Genomic DNA, 16,206 nt, shown 5'->3' with positions numbered 1-16,206 from the left:
AGTTCCCCCAGGGGACTCCAACACTGGCAATGGGAGAGGAAGGGCTGGCTAGGAGACAGCACATCCAGTTCTGTTCTGCAGATTTTGATGTACAGAATAAATTCCTGTGGGGTATGGGTTACTGAGTAAAGATACCCATGTGTGGGCTCCTATTCCATGTACCCTGCTGTAAATACAAACCAACTGGCTGAGCTGGGAGGTCAGGCTGGCTCCAGCAGTGTCCTGACCCTCCTTCCTGCTCCTCTTTGAAAGGGCATCCCCCAAATGTTAGCTTGGCAGTACTTGGAAGAACATCAGCAGTTACAATAAGTAACTGATACTATTTCCTAAGTGTCTATATTTTCACTTCTGTGGAAAACATTTAGCTCATCTAGGAGTACTTAATTTGGGAGCTGCAACTCAATCCCAGCAAAAAGCAGCACTTGGAAGACCACCCGTGGATTTCAGCAGATCAGATCCCCTGCAGTTAAACTAAATGTCTTCACACTGTACACAGCTGCTGATTCCAGGTTTGCTAATTTGTAAAACAATGTGAAGAAGATGCTGCAGTTGTGAGCCGGGCAGCTGAATTATAGGTACTTAAGCAGCACTGTAGGGATATGAATTCTGTTTATTGCACAAACCTGCCTCTATAATTAATAGAAATTGCACCATTCCTTTGCTCTGCTTTCATTAATTCAGACTGATAGCTTCAGAAGACCAGTTCCACCTTTTGGAAGAACAAGAGAGAACTAGAAGACTTTCTTAGCTTTTCAGCATCACTCCAGATCTCTTTCAATGTGTAAGGAGCAAAATTACTAGCAATGCTCTGGGTGTGACAAGCCATCTGTCACCACAATTATAGCCTTGTTTTACTTATCCCTGCTCCTTGGAGGAAAGATTCAAACTTCCCTGGCTACCTGTCTAAATTGAACATTATGAAATGTATTTAAACCCTCAAGAAACAGCCACACTCAATCCAAAACCTTCTTAAACCCCAACTGCTCTCTAAGACCAGCCTGTCCCAATAAAAACAGGCTGCAGGGTTTACCTATCAAACTGAACAGCCCTGGCTCTTCTAGTGGGAGTTTTATAAGCCTCTTTCCCCTCTCTTAGGAGGTGTAAACACATCAAGGTTTAACATTATGCCTTATTTATCTCAGTGGTGTAGTGTGTTATTGTTCCCACGGAAGCACTGGTGATACTTTATTGTAGTAGAGGGGAGCACTGCATGACCCAGAGCTGCTGCAGGAGCTGGCTCATCCCTGGCCAGCAACATCTGAAACAGAGCACAGCCCTCAGTTTGGGTGCTGCTTCATTATTTTGGATGCTCTGGGGACTGAAAGCAAAGCGTGTCCAGAAATGAGCATGAAAATCAGAGAGGTACACAAGGGGCAGTGGCCTTCCCCTCTTGTGGTGGAAAGCTTTGCCCCCAGCCCTTTCCCCCAATAGGAATATGTATGTCTGTGATGACTTACTTCCCTCATGAATCATTGAAAATAAAATTAATCCTAATAGCTTTCTAACATAAAGTATGTAGTGACCACTGAACTGCTGTGACCAAGGAGGGCCCTTTATTGATGTGACTCCATGGCCAAATGTAATGCAATTAAATGATTGGATCTGGTTATGTATATTGACATGGTGTCAGTGACAATTTCCATTCTTTCTATTATTTCTATAAATAAAGTCATCTGCCATAATTAGAAAATATGAACGTGCTAAGACCTCCATTAATTCTTCTCCATATTAATCTAAGAGCTGGGCAGATGTTTATTAATACCTTGTTACACTGCGTTCATCAGCTGCTACCAAGAATAGAAAGATTTAGACCTGATCTCATGCTGAAGGTTAAACAAGAGCAGATCTTGCCAAAACTTGGTTTCTGATTGATATTTTGATAGTGCCTTGTTTTTAATCAATTTTTTTTTAAAAAAATTTGACCCTCCCTCTGTCTTTCTTTCCGTAAGTGTCCTTTGGACCATGTATGAAACTCAGTGGTGTTTCTCATCTTCCAGGACTGTCTGGTGTGATTTCAGTGGAGTTTGCCCTCTACTTCTTCCACCTGGAGCTGGGTGAAAGCCCAGGTCCAGCATGTTCAGTGCTCTGTCTGGCAAAACCTGATGAACTTCTCCTGAAGGACTCAGCTTTCCCAGGCTAAACAGTATTTTTTTAGCTGGTAATTATTGTAGATTTTGCGAACTCTTAACACTAAGGTGAATGAGATGAAAAGATACATCTTGTGACCTTTTCTCCACAGAAAACCACACTGCTGCCATTCCTCATTCAAAACCAAGCAAAGCAGGGCTGTTCACAACTGGGATTTACTTTATAGGGTAAGATGTAATTCACTGAACTGGGTGAGGTAACACTTGGTCTGAATCTGCCTGTATCTTTTCTGTCTGGACCACACCTGAAATGAAACTAGAGCATGCTGTGAGTTATTCAGGGCTGAGGAGGGCCTTTCTTTACTGCTGTGCCCTGCACAGTCCAGTTGGAGCTGCTGGAATTCATAAGGCCTTGAAGAAGAAGTTAAATAATTTCAAGATTAGCATGACCCAAGCCCTACCATATAGTCATCAGCAGGAATGCTGAACTGATGAACTGGCTAATATGAACTTTAAAGATTGGTGGCCCATCCCATCCCATCCCATCCCATCCCATCCCATCCCATCCCATCCCATCCCATCCCATCCCATCCCACAAATAAAGCAGATGAAAATGGCTCAGCAAAACACAAAGAAGTTTAGTGTCAAAACTCCTCTTGAATTCAGAAAAGAACATGGGTACAAAACTAGACCTTCATTTGTACAAAGTAATTTTAAGTTCATATATATTAAAAAAAAAATAAAAAAAAATCCAGTGTTGCTTCCACCACTTCCTAGCCCTTGTCTATTTTCTTTGCTCTGGATTCTGCTTGTCTCTTCTCTTGTCTACCCCCTTGAAATTACCACTTTTTTGCTTTTTCCCTTTCTTGGAATTACATTTGAAGAAATGCACATAACAAACTATACTTTGGGTCAGCATTTCAATTAGTTTTAAGTCATATATTTCTATTTCCTAAGTCTGTACTTATTTATTATTTGCATTGAATCTTAGCCTGAGTGTTTGCATTGATTCTGAGAACTCTGTGGGGTGCTTATCTGTACAAATAGATCAGTAGCTTTTGGGCTGCACTTTCTGAAGCAATGAAGTGAGAGACTTGCTTTGAACTTGAAAGCTTCTGCACTGCATTTACTAATACAGCAAGCTATTACAGATGTATTATCCACAAAATTACTTCAATCCCATGCTAAAGGAAGTTGATTTTCTACCTGTTCTTCCTGGTCATTTTTATTTAAACAGTTGCCAATCTTATACCTCTATTTTCTTTCATTACAATCACCCTGAGTTCACCAGAGGAAAGAACACCACTGATGTCATGGTGACATTCTTTCCAGAGCTGATAGGTTTGGGTTAATTGCTGGCCCCAGTGGCTCCAGTGTGTGGATCATCCAAGGGATTAATCTATAGAGAAGATCTAACAGGAATCAATCACCTACCTCAAAAAAGAAATGCTTCCTTCTCTTAAAATGCAGTAAAACGAACCCTGCTCTATCTGATTTGAATTAAAATCAGGAAGAAACTAAGGCTTTAATTTCTATTTCTAGTTTGTTCAAGTAACTCTTCTCATGGTCTTCCTCCAAGCCAATTTTGGGCTAAGCAAAAAAACCCCAGTTCCAAAAAGTCTCTGTGGGAAGGCACCAGGAATGCAGAAAGATTACAGTGCAGAAAGATAAGGGGGATTAAGATTGCTTCTGTCTTTTTTAAGACATAAGAGGTGAAAAAGTTAATGGAACACTCAACTGAGAGACATTGCTGAGACCTGCAAAAAGTGATAAACCAAGATAGCTGGGTGAAATATTACTGAGTGGCCAGAGTTTTCCATGTGCTTTGCAGCCTGCTGAATTCCACTTGGATTACGGTATGGAAAGATGCTTGGCAGAAAACGACCTGAGCATACAGGTCAACAGCTGACCAAACAGAAGTCAGAGGTGGCCAAGGAGGTTTTAGCAAGGTGAGGGTTGGTCTCTTCTCCCAAGTTACAAGTGAGAGGACAAGAGGAAATGGCCACAAGGCTATTAGTAAAAGTTCCTTCATCAAAAGGGCTGTCAAGCCATGGAACAAGCTGCCCAAGGAAGTAATTGAGTCATCACCCTTGGAAGGGTTTCAAAGAGATGTAGAGGAGTCATGTAGGGACATGGTTTAGTGGTGGACTCAGCAGCGCTGGGTTAGTGGCTGGACTTGATGATCTTAAAGGTGTTTTTTAATCTAAAGGACGTTATTATTCCATACTGAGAATTTGCTTGTATTGCTGTGGAAATGAGATGTTACTTTAGTCATCAGGGCAAATTTGAGTGGATTACTCTGTGGAGACAATAACAGCCACTGACAATCCAAATCTAGTGGACTCCTGATCCGGCTGGTGTTGAAGCTGATGAAGTATTTCCATTGTACTTAATGGGCATTGGCCTCAGCCTCAGAAGAGAGCACTTCAGATTGAACTTCTCTGCCTTTGCAGCAATTTCATTAAATTTGCAGAGTTGGTATTAGATTTGCTCAGTGGTATGAGAATATTACTATTCTGTTAAATTATGTTTTCAGTTAATAATATATTCTTTTCTACAAAGATTTTACTTTCTGAAGTCCTTTCCCCTCTTTGCCTTCATCTAGTTAGAGAATTAATTCTCCCTTTCTGCCTTGAACTACTATATGCTGTTACCTGGCAGGGTTAAACAGCCCTTGTCCACTTCTTAAAGGAGTGCTCTGTATGCTAAACTGTATTTTTTTTCCCTTGGGCAGGCTGTACCTTTCTAACTGGTGGAACCAAAGCAAGAAGAGCTTCATGAACTATGAGGAAACCTAAATCAAAACAGGGTCCTGACCCCAAGTTCTTCCAGGTCAAAACTCAGCACTAACTTCTGGGAAAGCCCTCCTCATTCCTGAGCCATATCTGTCCAACAAAGAGATGCAGTTTGTGAGCCCATTCCCAATGAAATGGATCTCGGGGATCCAAACTGTATTATATTATTTGTAATATTTACACCTGTAATACCCACAGCATACTAAGGGCTTTGAAGAGATCTCAGAAGACAAAAGTCCCTTCCTAAAGAGCTTAATATTCATATTTTATTCACAGTATAAAAATATACATACTCAGAGTTGGTAAGATACTGGATTAAAAAGGCTTTTCTCCTTAAATTAGCTGACAGAAAGCTAACCCCCTGAAGAGAGCAAATGAGGCAGCTGTGGAGGGAAGGGAGCCAGCATCACTGAGTACAAAGTGTCTCTCAGCTGCCTCATCTGGAGATGCACTTTCAGCCTCAGCCTGGGGTCCTTACAGACACTTTTGATCCCTGTGAGCCCGGCTGGGATCAGAGGATCAGGTCCACTGTGTCCCCCTGCATGGTGTTCTTTTCCAGAACTCCATCTGGAGTGGGTGAACCAGGACGATGTGAAGGAATTGGAGCCTTGGGATCTGCCTGCTCTAACAGCAGCCCTCCTCAGTGGAACAAAACCAGATCACTCGTCCTTTCACTTGGGAGTCAAGGGTGTACAGCACACAGCTTCTCTGTTCTGACTGCTGTACACAAATCACACCATTCCCAGTATTTTGACACAGTACATTTATTTGCTATTTCTATGCACAACACACCGCACTGTCAACACTGAAATGTATTAAATTATTTAAGACCTAAGGAAACCCAAATAAGAGCATATGAAGAAATATTTTGGAAAAAGTTGTGTTCTTGCATTAAGTGTCCTTGAAGTTTGGTGGGACTTTTGCCATAATGGACAACAGTGCCAGTCAAATGGAGCACAGTGTACAGGAAGGGACTGGTGACTAAAATGTTTGTGAGGAGAGGGAGACAGACCCACCATTACTGTAGACATTTGAGAAGCAAAGTGACAAGAGTTCAGAGACCATAAGTTGCAGTCTGTTGCAAAATTTTAATGTGTTTCCACATGAGTGATATTCAGTTAGATATTGTAAGCACAGTGCTGGAAAATTAGGATTAGCAAATGACTAAATTAAACTGAAAATTGGGTAAAGAGATTTGGAAGTAAATGTAAATGCTTCAGTTGTAATGGACTTTGCCCTCTAAGGAATTTTTTTTTTTCAAAGAGCCTGTTAATTGTTATTTGATTTAAATTTTTTCCCATTACAGACACTAGAGATTTTGCACAGAAATCCGAAGAGGTTATAGAAGAACAACAGAAGAGATGTAGGTTGAAAGTGATGCAAAGACCTCTCTTTTGTGAAATGCTTGTCACAGATTCCTGAGAAAATTTCTGGGATTCATTCCTGTCCATGACGCAATGACAAAAATACTTAACATAAACCTCACCAACTCACTCCTGGTTCTTAAGAAAAGATCTGTTACAAAGCCAAAATCCACATCAGTCTTTGCAGGACTAATTATTTCTGAAACCCAAGTGAGATGCAAAGGAAACTGCACTTAGGCACAGGACATAAATAACTCTGGGCATTATCTGGAAGCAGGGGAGATCACTCAGAGGTGGCAGGCAAAGGAGATGGTCCATGCTGGACCCCGGGGTACACCAACACGCCCGACCACCTTGCCAAATGCACAGAACTGAATCCACATCTGATCAATACAGGAGTTGGCATGTTCCACAAACCAGCCTCGTGCTGACACCAAAACCAACCAGACAACTCAAATACCCAAAATGGGAAAAGCAAAGAGCTTTAGTGAAAGAAAAGAGTGGGTGGTGCATAGCCCCAGTGACTGTCTCAGAATATTGTTTTTCCCACGAGGATCAGAAAGATCTGACACTACTTGTACTGATTCCCAAGGAATATTGCAAGAGTGTTAGAGATAGGGGGAGAGATGCAGAGCAGTCTGATAACTTACCATGATAGTAGCTACCGAGTCAAAATTACATCCAAGGCTTCCCTCTTCAATCTGTGAGGTTTGATGACGCGGATTTTATCAGCAAGGTCATTTTAGCACCCAATCTTAATCCAGAATCTATTCTGATATTTGTTTAGAAGATTTGAGTAATCTCTTTAAGAGTATTAACAAGTGCTGGAGTCCTAAAGAACAATCTTCTCTCAGCCCTTACCGGAGCAGAAGGATTTGAGGTCAAAGTTAGGTGAAGTTTTTTTTAAGGCAATCTGGAAGCAAATGGAATTATCTTTAGAGCAAGTCACGTTTTGGAGAATAGAGGCATGAAGTTTGCAAATGAGTTGAGGTTGATTTTGGGTTCAATTTTCTGGCTGCCCTGGAGGCAACCCATGACCTTCTGCTTGGCTCAGGTGTTGAGAGGAGGGCAGAGGTGCTTGCTCTGAGCTTTTCTCTCTGAGCCATGTACAACTGCAGTCAGTGGCCAAACAACATGTGAAAATTTACTGCCATTTTCCAATGTCACCATATGCTGCTTGTTGGCTCTTCATGACACAGGGCTGGCCCTGGAGCTCTGTGTTGGGAAGTAACATCTAGTTAAGGGAGCGGATGGGAAAATTCAGTGAAACAAAGTCACTGATGCTCAAATGCCAAGCTGTTAAATCTTTAGTAAGTCTGTAGAAAAAATAATTTTCTTTTTCCTGTGTGTTTGAAGGGTCAAATACAGTTGGTAATATAGATCATGCGACTACTGATGAAAGTATTAATATAGATTTGCTATAGCTTTTTATTATGAGCCACTACTAATAATCTTTATTTTCACATGTGAGTGGAAGCAGACGATAAAGGCATTCCTTAGGAAGTTTGTGCATTTACTTTCCAGCCATGACTCATGCCTTACTCAGAGAAGCAAAGCCCAAGTGACCCAGCTGTGGTGAGCAGAGTCACCACCGAAGAAGTTTCCTTAGCAACAGGAAAACATCCAAAACCTCTTCTACCTCCTGCTTGCTGTTCCTTGAAGTTGTTCTAAGTAAATGGATGCTAAACCTCATACCTGAATTTCAGAGGAAGAATCAATATATCACAAAGCAAATCCTTTTGATTGCAAGGAAGTTAACTAGCTACTGCCCTCCTGAATTCAGGCTTAATAAGAAAAATAACATGAGGGGTTTTTTTCTACTCTCTCCAAACACTGCCTGGGCTCATAAACAAATAGCAGAAACAACTCCTGCATCCTCAGCTGACACTGATTACCATTAGGGATCTGTTGAAGTTAATGAAACCATGGCAATTCAGAGCAATCAGCCCAGCATGAGCTGGGTGCTTGTGGGTCCCAGGTGCCCATGATCAAGGCTAATGAAGAGCAGAGGAATAGTTCACCCAGGAGAGAGGGAGTCTTGGGGGTTTGTTCTGTGGTGTTTCTTTTGTTTTGATAAAATTTTGAGGGGTTTTTTTGTTTGTTTTTGGTTTTTTTAAGAGGTGTTGGGCCAAAGAATGAGGAGCTGCATGCAAGTAGAAAACTGTTCTTTGTGTTCTAAGGCACTGTGCACGCTAGTCTGATGTATTTCCTATTTATGTGTGCATGGTTTCTTAAAATATCTTTACTCTCTGTAGTGTACCCCTCTGGGGTGAGATGTGTATACTATATTGTATCAAGATGCCACTTTTTGTGTTTGCTGTAATCTCTGTTAAAGTTCAATGAGGCTCAGTGTATGTGCTTCCCTCCCTGTTGTAGGCATGCAGTCATGGAAAAAGAGTGCAGAAATGAGTGTATTGATTTATGCCTATCACTGTCTGACAGGAGCAGATGGGGGTCTGGGAGTTCCAGTTTAGCTGATGGACTGTACTAAACCTGACCTGGTTCTGGTGCTATTACATGTGAGATATCTTTGAGGCAGTTAAATCACTTTCAAAGTATTGTAGAAGGTGAAGCAGAGACAGCTTTGTAGGTGATAACAACAGAATGAGATTATTTAGGCTAAAATGAGTCAATATTTGGAAAGTTCTACTGTTAATAATCAGACCTTGCCTAAGGGAAGCTGATTGATGCTGCCTGTACCAGATGGTTTGCAGCGTGAGACTGAGCCTGAGTGCTCCTATGGACACCCCTGATGGGGGAGCAGCCTGGGGGAAAACATGAGGGTGCAGCCAGAAGATACATGTGGGCACCAAGTCACTTCACTGGGAGAGGCACAGTCAGGGGTTTCAGTTAAGCGTGGAGGAAAAAAGCACTTTTGGCAAAGTTATAAAACTACACAGATTTGAGCTCTGGTGGGGCATTTGAGGTCTTGTCTGTAGTAGCCCTCAATGGTGGCCCTGTCTCCAGCTGGTGCAAAGCATGAGGGTGCCTGACCTGCTTTTCCAGGAATAAGAGCTCCTGCTGGCATCAGAAACATGAGGCCTTGGCTGTGTTATGCTGACATTTGTCCGATAAAATTGGCAGCAATAATGAATGATAGCTCATATTTCTGTAATATCTTCTTCCTCTGGACACCTAACAACATGCCATTGATAATGCTTTTTAAAGGCTGGATTTTGGCCAGGTCCTTGAAGAAGCAATAGCTTGGCTGTGGTCCCACAAAAAGGATCTCCAGCCTGTAATGCTTCTGATCAGGGACAAAGGACTTGCTTTCCCTTCTCCCAGCTGACTACCTCCCCTAAACACACAACCTTTCCTCACAGCACATCCATGACTAACTAGAGGGTATTTAGTGGCTCTAATTGCCTGACCCGAGTACCTGGCTGTTCTGTTCTTGGCCTGATGCTCAAGCTCTAAAGGCACTGTCTGTAGCTGAACAAGTGCAAGCACTCTAATGGGCGATTTTGGGTGGGAGCAGCTGTCTGTAGTGTCAGACAGCAGAGCTTGTGACATACCACCGAGCTCTTCTGGTTAGGCTATAGCAATAACTCATTAAATATAATTCTGAGGGAGCCAATTTTGGGAGTGTTGGAGTGATCGCAAACAACTGAGGCATAAATGAATCTTCTTTCCATCCTTGGTCCACAGCACAGCTCAGGATTTCTCTGGTTGTTTGTGGACAGAATTTATCGATGATTATTGTATTCCTTGGCATGAACTGAAATTTCAGCCTCCAAGTTCATGGCCATTAACCATGGTGAGAAAAAATGAGCCATTTGTCTCACATGATGGGTTTGCCTGTGGAAGCTGCAGATGCTTTGACTGACTTATGAGTGTGGCTGGGTGCTCGTGTCAGGTGCAAACAAAAAACAAACAAAAAAACAACCCCCAAAAATGACCAGTCTGGAATGGTTGTTTGTGTGTGTGACGTGATGGTCCCTCCTGCAGATAACTGGGTTAGGAGCAGAGCTGTGGCTTCCTGGTGCCCTGATGAAATGTACTGTTTCTGCCTTGTGTGGCTGTAAAGATAAACAGGAGATGGATTAAACTCATCCAATGCTTTACAGTGAACCCTGATAGAGCCTTTCTGCTCAAACTTTGTCTTGCTTTCCCTGACCACTCTGACATCAGTAATTTGCTGGTCTTTTTGACTCACCAGCATAAAAGGAAACACTGATTTGTACTCCAGGAGCAAGGATGGGAGCTTTCAAGCCCCTTGTGTGTATGCAAAGGAGACTGATGCATCCGGGGCTGTGACTGCTCTAAAGAACACTTCAGATCCTTGAGTATGGGACTGAGTGGAGTTTGAACAAGCTGCGTGTTTATGCAATTAAAACCAAGCTGTGCTGCTTCTTGAGCACTTACAGCACTCCATAGGGGTACACAGGGCTCAGATGCTGCTGTGTAGGCACCTCTTTGAACCCCAAATGGAGCACAATTGGCCTCTGTTCTGCAGGGAGGAGGCTGCAGGTTTCTGTCTCCGGCTGTGCAACCACAAGCTCAGATTCTGAGCAGTCACTGCACTTTCCAGCAACACCTGTGCTCTTGTTTTGCTTGTGGTGTTGCTAATTTTTATGGATCAGGGATCTGCAATCAATTTAAAAAATACTAACAGTACTGTTTGAGCCCATGAGATCAGGAGTGGTTGTGTACTTTCAAGAAAGTGCTGAAGAAAAAACCACTTTGAAATTCTATAATTGCTATAGAGGATAGACACACCAATTCAATGCTTTTTCACTGAGTGAAATGGAAAAATGAGGAATCGAAACTTCTATATCCTGTTCCATATTTTTCATTAACTTCTATCTGGAGGCAAACAAATGCCTTCCTTCCCTGCTTCTGCCTCCTGTAGGAAAGGCAGAGCTGCAACTGGGAACAGACCTGTCTTGTGGCTTTAAGACTCTGTGATAATGGAAAGCCTTGGTGAATGCTCCAATGGAGATATAAAATTATTAATCTACAGGCATCTGAGAATACTTACGACTTAGCTTTTGGTCTTGTATCTGTTATTTCACTTATGGGGCTGTTAATAATCTCGTAATGCACATCAGGCTGTATCTTAATCATTAAAAAAACTATTAAAGAGGGTCTGTTTTATCTGTAACTGGCGAGAAATGCAATTATTTTAAGTAGTTCAATGCCTTTACCAGTCAGATGTGGTATTAAATGGTTTTAATAATTTGGCTAGGGAGTTTTTTCAAGGTGCTGAAAGCACACCGTCCCTCAGATAAGAATGTTGTGACATCTCTGGACCTGTTGAGGGGGCAATGCAGGAGGGCAGGAGGCCACAGGATGGAGAGCAGAGGGATGGGAAAAGAGTAAGGCAATTTGTAGTGTCAGAAATAGTGCCTTAGCTTGAGGGCAGCTGGGGTGGTAGAATAAGGCCTGGGTGGGAAATCTAATAAGGGTGAGACAGAGCTGGGGGACACAGAAGGATGGACATGGTGCTGAGTGGGAAATGAGAGGGCTGGAAATGAGGTGAGTGGGAGGAAAGCTCTTTTCCTTTTACCTTCTGTGCTGGCAGAAAATCCCAGGAATAACCTTTGCCTCCTAATGCTGAACTGGAGGGGAGTTTGCAGTGCTGAGACCTGTCAGGTGATCTGGCAGTGCTGGTGTGCTTCCCAACAGGCTCCCCTGCCTCTGAAATGTCCAATGCTCCTCAAAACCTCACTGCTTCACTCATAGATAATTAACTGTGTCATTAGCAGGAATCAGACTTCAGTTTTAAACGGAATAAACCCAACTGTAAGCATGTGGGTGGGATGTGGATGGGCTTAAAACATTTCTGAGGTTTTTCACTTGTGCTTCTCTCATATGGGATGCATTTCATCTCCCCACCAGCCTTTACACATCAACAACAGAGTTAAGAATTAAAGCAGAATGAAAAATGGACAGTTTTCCAAGTTTGTTGTATTTCTAGTGTGGAAGGCTACTCTTCAGCTCAATGTCAGTACAGAAGCTAATTGCTGAGAAGCAGGGGGATCTTTGAAAGCTTCAATTAAAGGCAATTTGAAATCTCCATTGATATTAAGAAGAAAACAACTGCTGCTGGACACACACCAGTTAGCAACACCATCTTGCCAACTGAGGGGTACAACTGACCTGTTTTAGAAATGGGCAAGGCTCTGTTGAGCAAGCTGTAATTAAACTGACTGGTATTATATGGAAATTTGGTCTCTTACCCTGCTGCATACCCAATAGTGCAGCTGGGAGATGATGGTTGGGCAGTAAGGGGCAGGTACGTGCCTGTGCTGTGCTAAGTGAAGCCAACTTGATCTGGATGCAGCCCAGCAAGGAGTAATAATGTGCCTGAAGCACAAGGGTTACCAGCATCTGTGGGGCTGCATCAGAAGTGCAGATTTCAGTTCTGTACTGGGGAAGTTTTACATAAATGTCATTTAAGAAATTTTCTGCCTGATTTCTGGTGAAACACTTAATGAAATTATACTGCCTCATACTTTTTGTTAACGTTCAAATATTCCACCTGGCAGTGCCTGGATCCATGGAAGTGAGTCCCTGGCAGCTTTGCCAGCGAGTTCAACCAGCACTAAAGCTGCTCCTGTAAAAGTGCATTTCTACAGTTGCACTGCGATACCTCTGCTCTATACCTCTAGTTAAATGCATGTTAAAATCTAGGATCAATCTGCCAGGCAGTAAGTTAATGGTCCATGGTGTAGCTACTGCTGTGATGCCTCTTTTCCATTAAGAGAGAGGCAGTGTTGCTCTAAGTGGCTTATCTGTCCAGAATAATGGTGCTTGTGCCTTGCACCTGCGTAGGGGAGGATGCTTGTTGCATTTAAACTAGGTGATATGAACCAAAAGGATTGCTCAGCCCAAGAGGCACTGCAGAGCTGCAGTGCTCCAAAGGGAGGGACACTCTTGTGGGAGTGGGAACTTCTGGCATGTAGCCCCAAGGATTATTTCAGGAAGCTCATGCAGACCCCTTTGCTGTCTGGGTTTTGCTGCCTCTGCCTGCCCTTCACCTGCAGCTGCAAGCATCAGTACTTTTGTATGTGCAGTCCCTGAAGAAGCATGCAAAAAACCAGGAGACTCCTTTGCTATCCCTGCCCTCTGTTGGCACAACATCCTGCATCTGGCTCAGGGTACACTGATCTACCAAATGATCCTGGAGTATAAAGGAGAGACATGTTGGTCCATATTGGATACATGCAATGTTCCAGTCTGCTGGGTTGTTGCTGGCATTTTGGATAGTAGCCTGAAAGGCACAGGACCTGGATGGTTCAGTGCTTGGTGTTGGGATCTCCCAGCAGTCTGTACCTGGCATGCAAAGCAGCATAGAGAAGGGGTGACTTCTCCAGCTTCTTTAAAAGCAAAAGTAGAAGGGAAATAAGAAACAATTACCAGCTTTGAAAGTGGGAAGGGTGCTGAGGCCTTTTGCTTTTTTTCCCCTTGTCTCCCTTGGGCTTCATGTTGTAATTCCTATGCTCCCCTCTGAAGAACTCTGGCTGCAGGCTCTGTTGATGCAATCTGGGTCATTCAGAGAAGGTTGTCAGGAGCCATCCTGCACCTCCCTGCTGTGCCAGCACAGAGCTTTGCCTTCCAGGACATGGGAAGTGCTGGGCTGGTCCTGAGAGCTGCTCCTAAACCTGTCTGACTGAAATCTCTGCAGCCTTGGGGCTCCTGGGATGATGAGGTTGGACAATGCTGGGACACCATGCTGGGGACACAGGGAGAATACCTTGTGGAATCTATCCACACACTTTTTTTGGGTATTGAGGACCCAGTGACTGAGACAGGTCATCCCTGTGAGGCAAAATCCACCTGCTCTGCCCAGGAGCTGCTGGAGAATAAGAAAATTCCTAGTGGGGCAATGAAGGCCTCCTAGGGAAAGACAGGATTTCCTCCAGTGGGACTGAGTGATTATGACAGAGAGCTAATCTGTATGGATGTTTCATAAGTTTCCCCAGTGCCTGGACTCCATGCTCAGCAACAGACACTCTGTGTGCTGAGAATCATTGATTGCCCAGGAACACCATGTAAGAATGTGTGAGAAAGCTTTCCCAGTCTCTTTGTATTTTAGTGTTATCTAACAAAATCTCTCCTATTCCCACACCAGGTTAGTAGGAGGGACCAAATGTGCTGTCAAGCATCACTGCTTGGTGGAAACCACCCTTCAGCTGGCAGTTTACATTCCTCCTGAATCCCCACCTATTTCCTTGACCTTATTCACCACCAACAGGCAAATGTTTGTGGTGACAAACCTAACCCCAAAGCCACTGTGCAGACCACTGTTAATGTCCTACTCATTTACTGCAGTCAGAATTCACAAGCAAAAGCAGAATGCAGGTATTGCTCCAGCCCAGGGATCATACCACAAAGGGCTTTGCTACTGCTGGTCCCTGTGCTCAGACCAACTGCACTGTGCAACAAAAATCACAAGCAAGCAACGTCCAAGGCTTTCCAGATTGTTATTGCAAAGTGTGAGTGAAGATTTAAGTTGCCATCTGGACACTTGTCCTATTCAACTTCAAGTTTTTATCCAAATTATTTAAAATGCTCACCGCCTTAGTTTTTCTGTTCGTAAATCCCTAACCTGCCTGTTTGCTATTCTTGGATTAAAACCACTGTGTATAATACAACTCCTGTTCCAGCAGCTTCTGCTGCTTGTACACATTTGGACAAACAACCTCTGAATACATTCTGAGGAATATGGATATTCCAAATCAACCCAGGGCTGGAGTAATGGCACTGCTGTGCTGTAGCACGATGCTTGGAAGGTGGGGAGAGTGGAAGTTTGTGCTCTGTCAATTACAAGTCTGTGTGCAGTTACAGCTTCCACTGTATTTTTCTGTTTTAAATGCAAACACATAAATGACTTCACGTCCACCCTAAAAGACATAAAGATCATAAATATGAAGTCAAATAAGACCCAAACCACCAATAAGGGCATTAAAGCTGGCAGCCTGTTTTAATTTGTTACTCCTACACCTTTGGTTTGCCTGACACAGCTGGGGAGTGCTGCCAGTGAATGCTGTATGAACTGCTGTGTGTGAAATTAGAGGGGAATGGACAGTGACTTCCCCCCTGGCTGTGAGCCGCAGCCTGGAATTTCCTGACAGTTTTTCTTTGTGGTTCTGAGAACAGCTCACTGTCAGGGAATGTTTCTTTTGTCCCTTCCCTACCCCATATGCTGTTTTCAGTCTCTATTGCAGCATTCTGGAGTATTTTGCTTTCCAAATGAAGTCCACAGGGTACGCTAATAAGTTGAAACATCACAACATGCATCAGTTAGACATTACTGTAAGCCTCTTGCTCCAGCCCACAAATGCTACCAACAGTGAATTCATTCCTCAGATGAGCAAGTGTAATTTATAACTCAAATCAGCACTTGAAACTGTTTGACTAATAAAATGTCCTTCACTTGCCTTCTCGGTTAAAGACTGGCTGGTGCCAGCCTCTTGTCAGATGTAATCTCTCTAGGAAATCAGTTTCCAGTGTGCACTTAGCAGTAGAACCTGTATGTGCTCTAATACAGGCTTTACTCTCCATTCCCCAGTACTTCCCTAAGTTCTCCCACCGTCCCCATCCCAAATACCTTGGCCCATCCAGCACTTTCCCCTCATAAGGATCAGGTTTACCTGAGCAGCAGAGGAGCAGCAGTGCCTAAAATGGAGATTTCAATGGGATGTGACAGGGAGATTTTCCCTCTCATCTATGAACTTCTGTAATTGCCACCTTTGGGAAAACAGCCTATCTACCAGCGGAAGGCTTCCAAATATCTTGTCTCTCAATGTGTCCAAGTATTTCTCGCTGCTTTCACAGTTCCCAGGAAGTTTTAATTACTTTTGGTTTTTAAATAGAGGCAAAGCACCAGAATTCAGCAACTACACAGAAACAAGCTGTCAGAAGGAAGTGGGTGTGAAGACCCTCTGAATAAAGTCAACCCAAAATAAGCTGAGCTTTCTCTCTCCAAACTTTATTTCACGAAGCTCTTTCTTC

General features: G+C 43.2%; 1 protein-coding gene across 2 annotated transcripts in view; it reads right to left on the bottom strand.

Annotated features, from left to right (window-relative positions):
* LOC134047795 (calcium-activated potassium channel subunit beta-2) overlaps window positions 1-15,919 on the bottom strand; it is a 45,340-nt gene extending 29,421 nt beyond the window's left edge. Inside the window, exon 1 of one of the 2 annotated variants that reach the window (XM_062499202.1) lies at window positions 15,846-15,919. In XM_062499202.1, coding sequence (XP_062355186.1) covers window positions 15,846-15,919 — 74 coding nt within the window. Of the gene's footprint in view, window positions 1-13,608; window positions 13,650-15,845 lie in introns of those variants that run through there. The other variant, XM_062499203.1, reaches the window with a different exon arrangement.
* Window positions 15,920-16,206: the final 287 nt, after the last annotated feature.

The sequence above is a fragment of the Cinclus cinclus genome, chromosome 10, assembly GCF_963662255.1.
Source record: "Cinclus cinclus chromosome 10, bCinCin1.1, whole genome shotgun sequence".
Classification (NCBI taxonomy): Eukaryota; Metazoa; Chordata; class Aves; order Passeriformes; family Cinclidae; genus Cinclus; species Cinclus cinclus.
The sequence above is the reverse complement of the archived record's forward strand: the minus strand, read 5'-3'. Positions and strand labels throughout refer to the sequence as shown.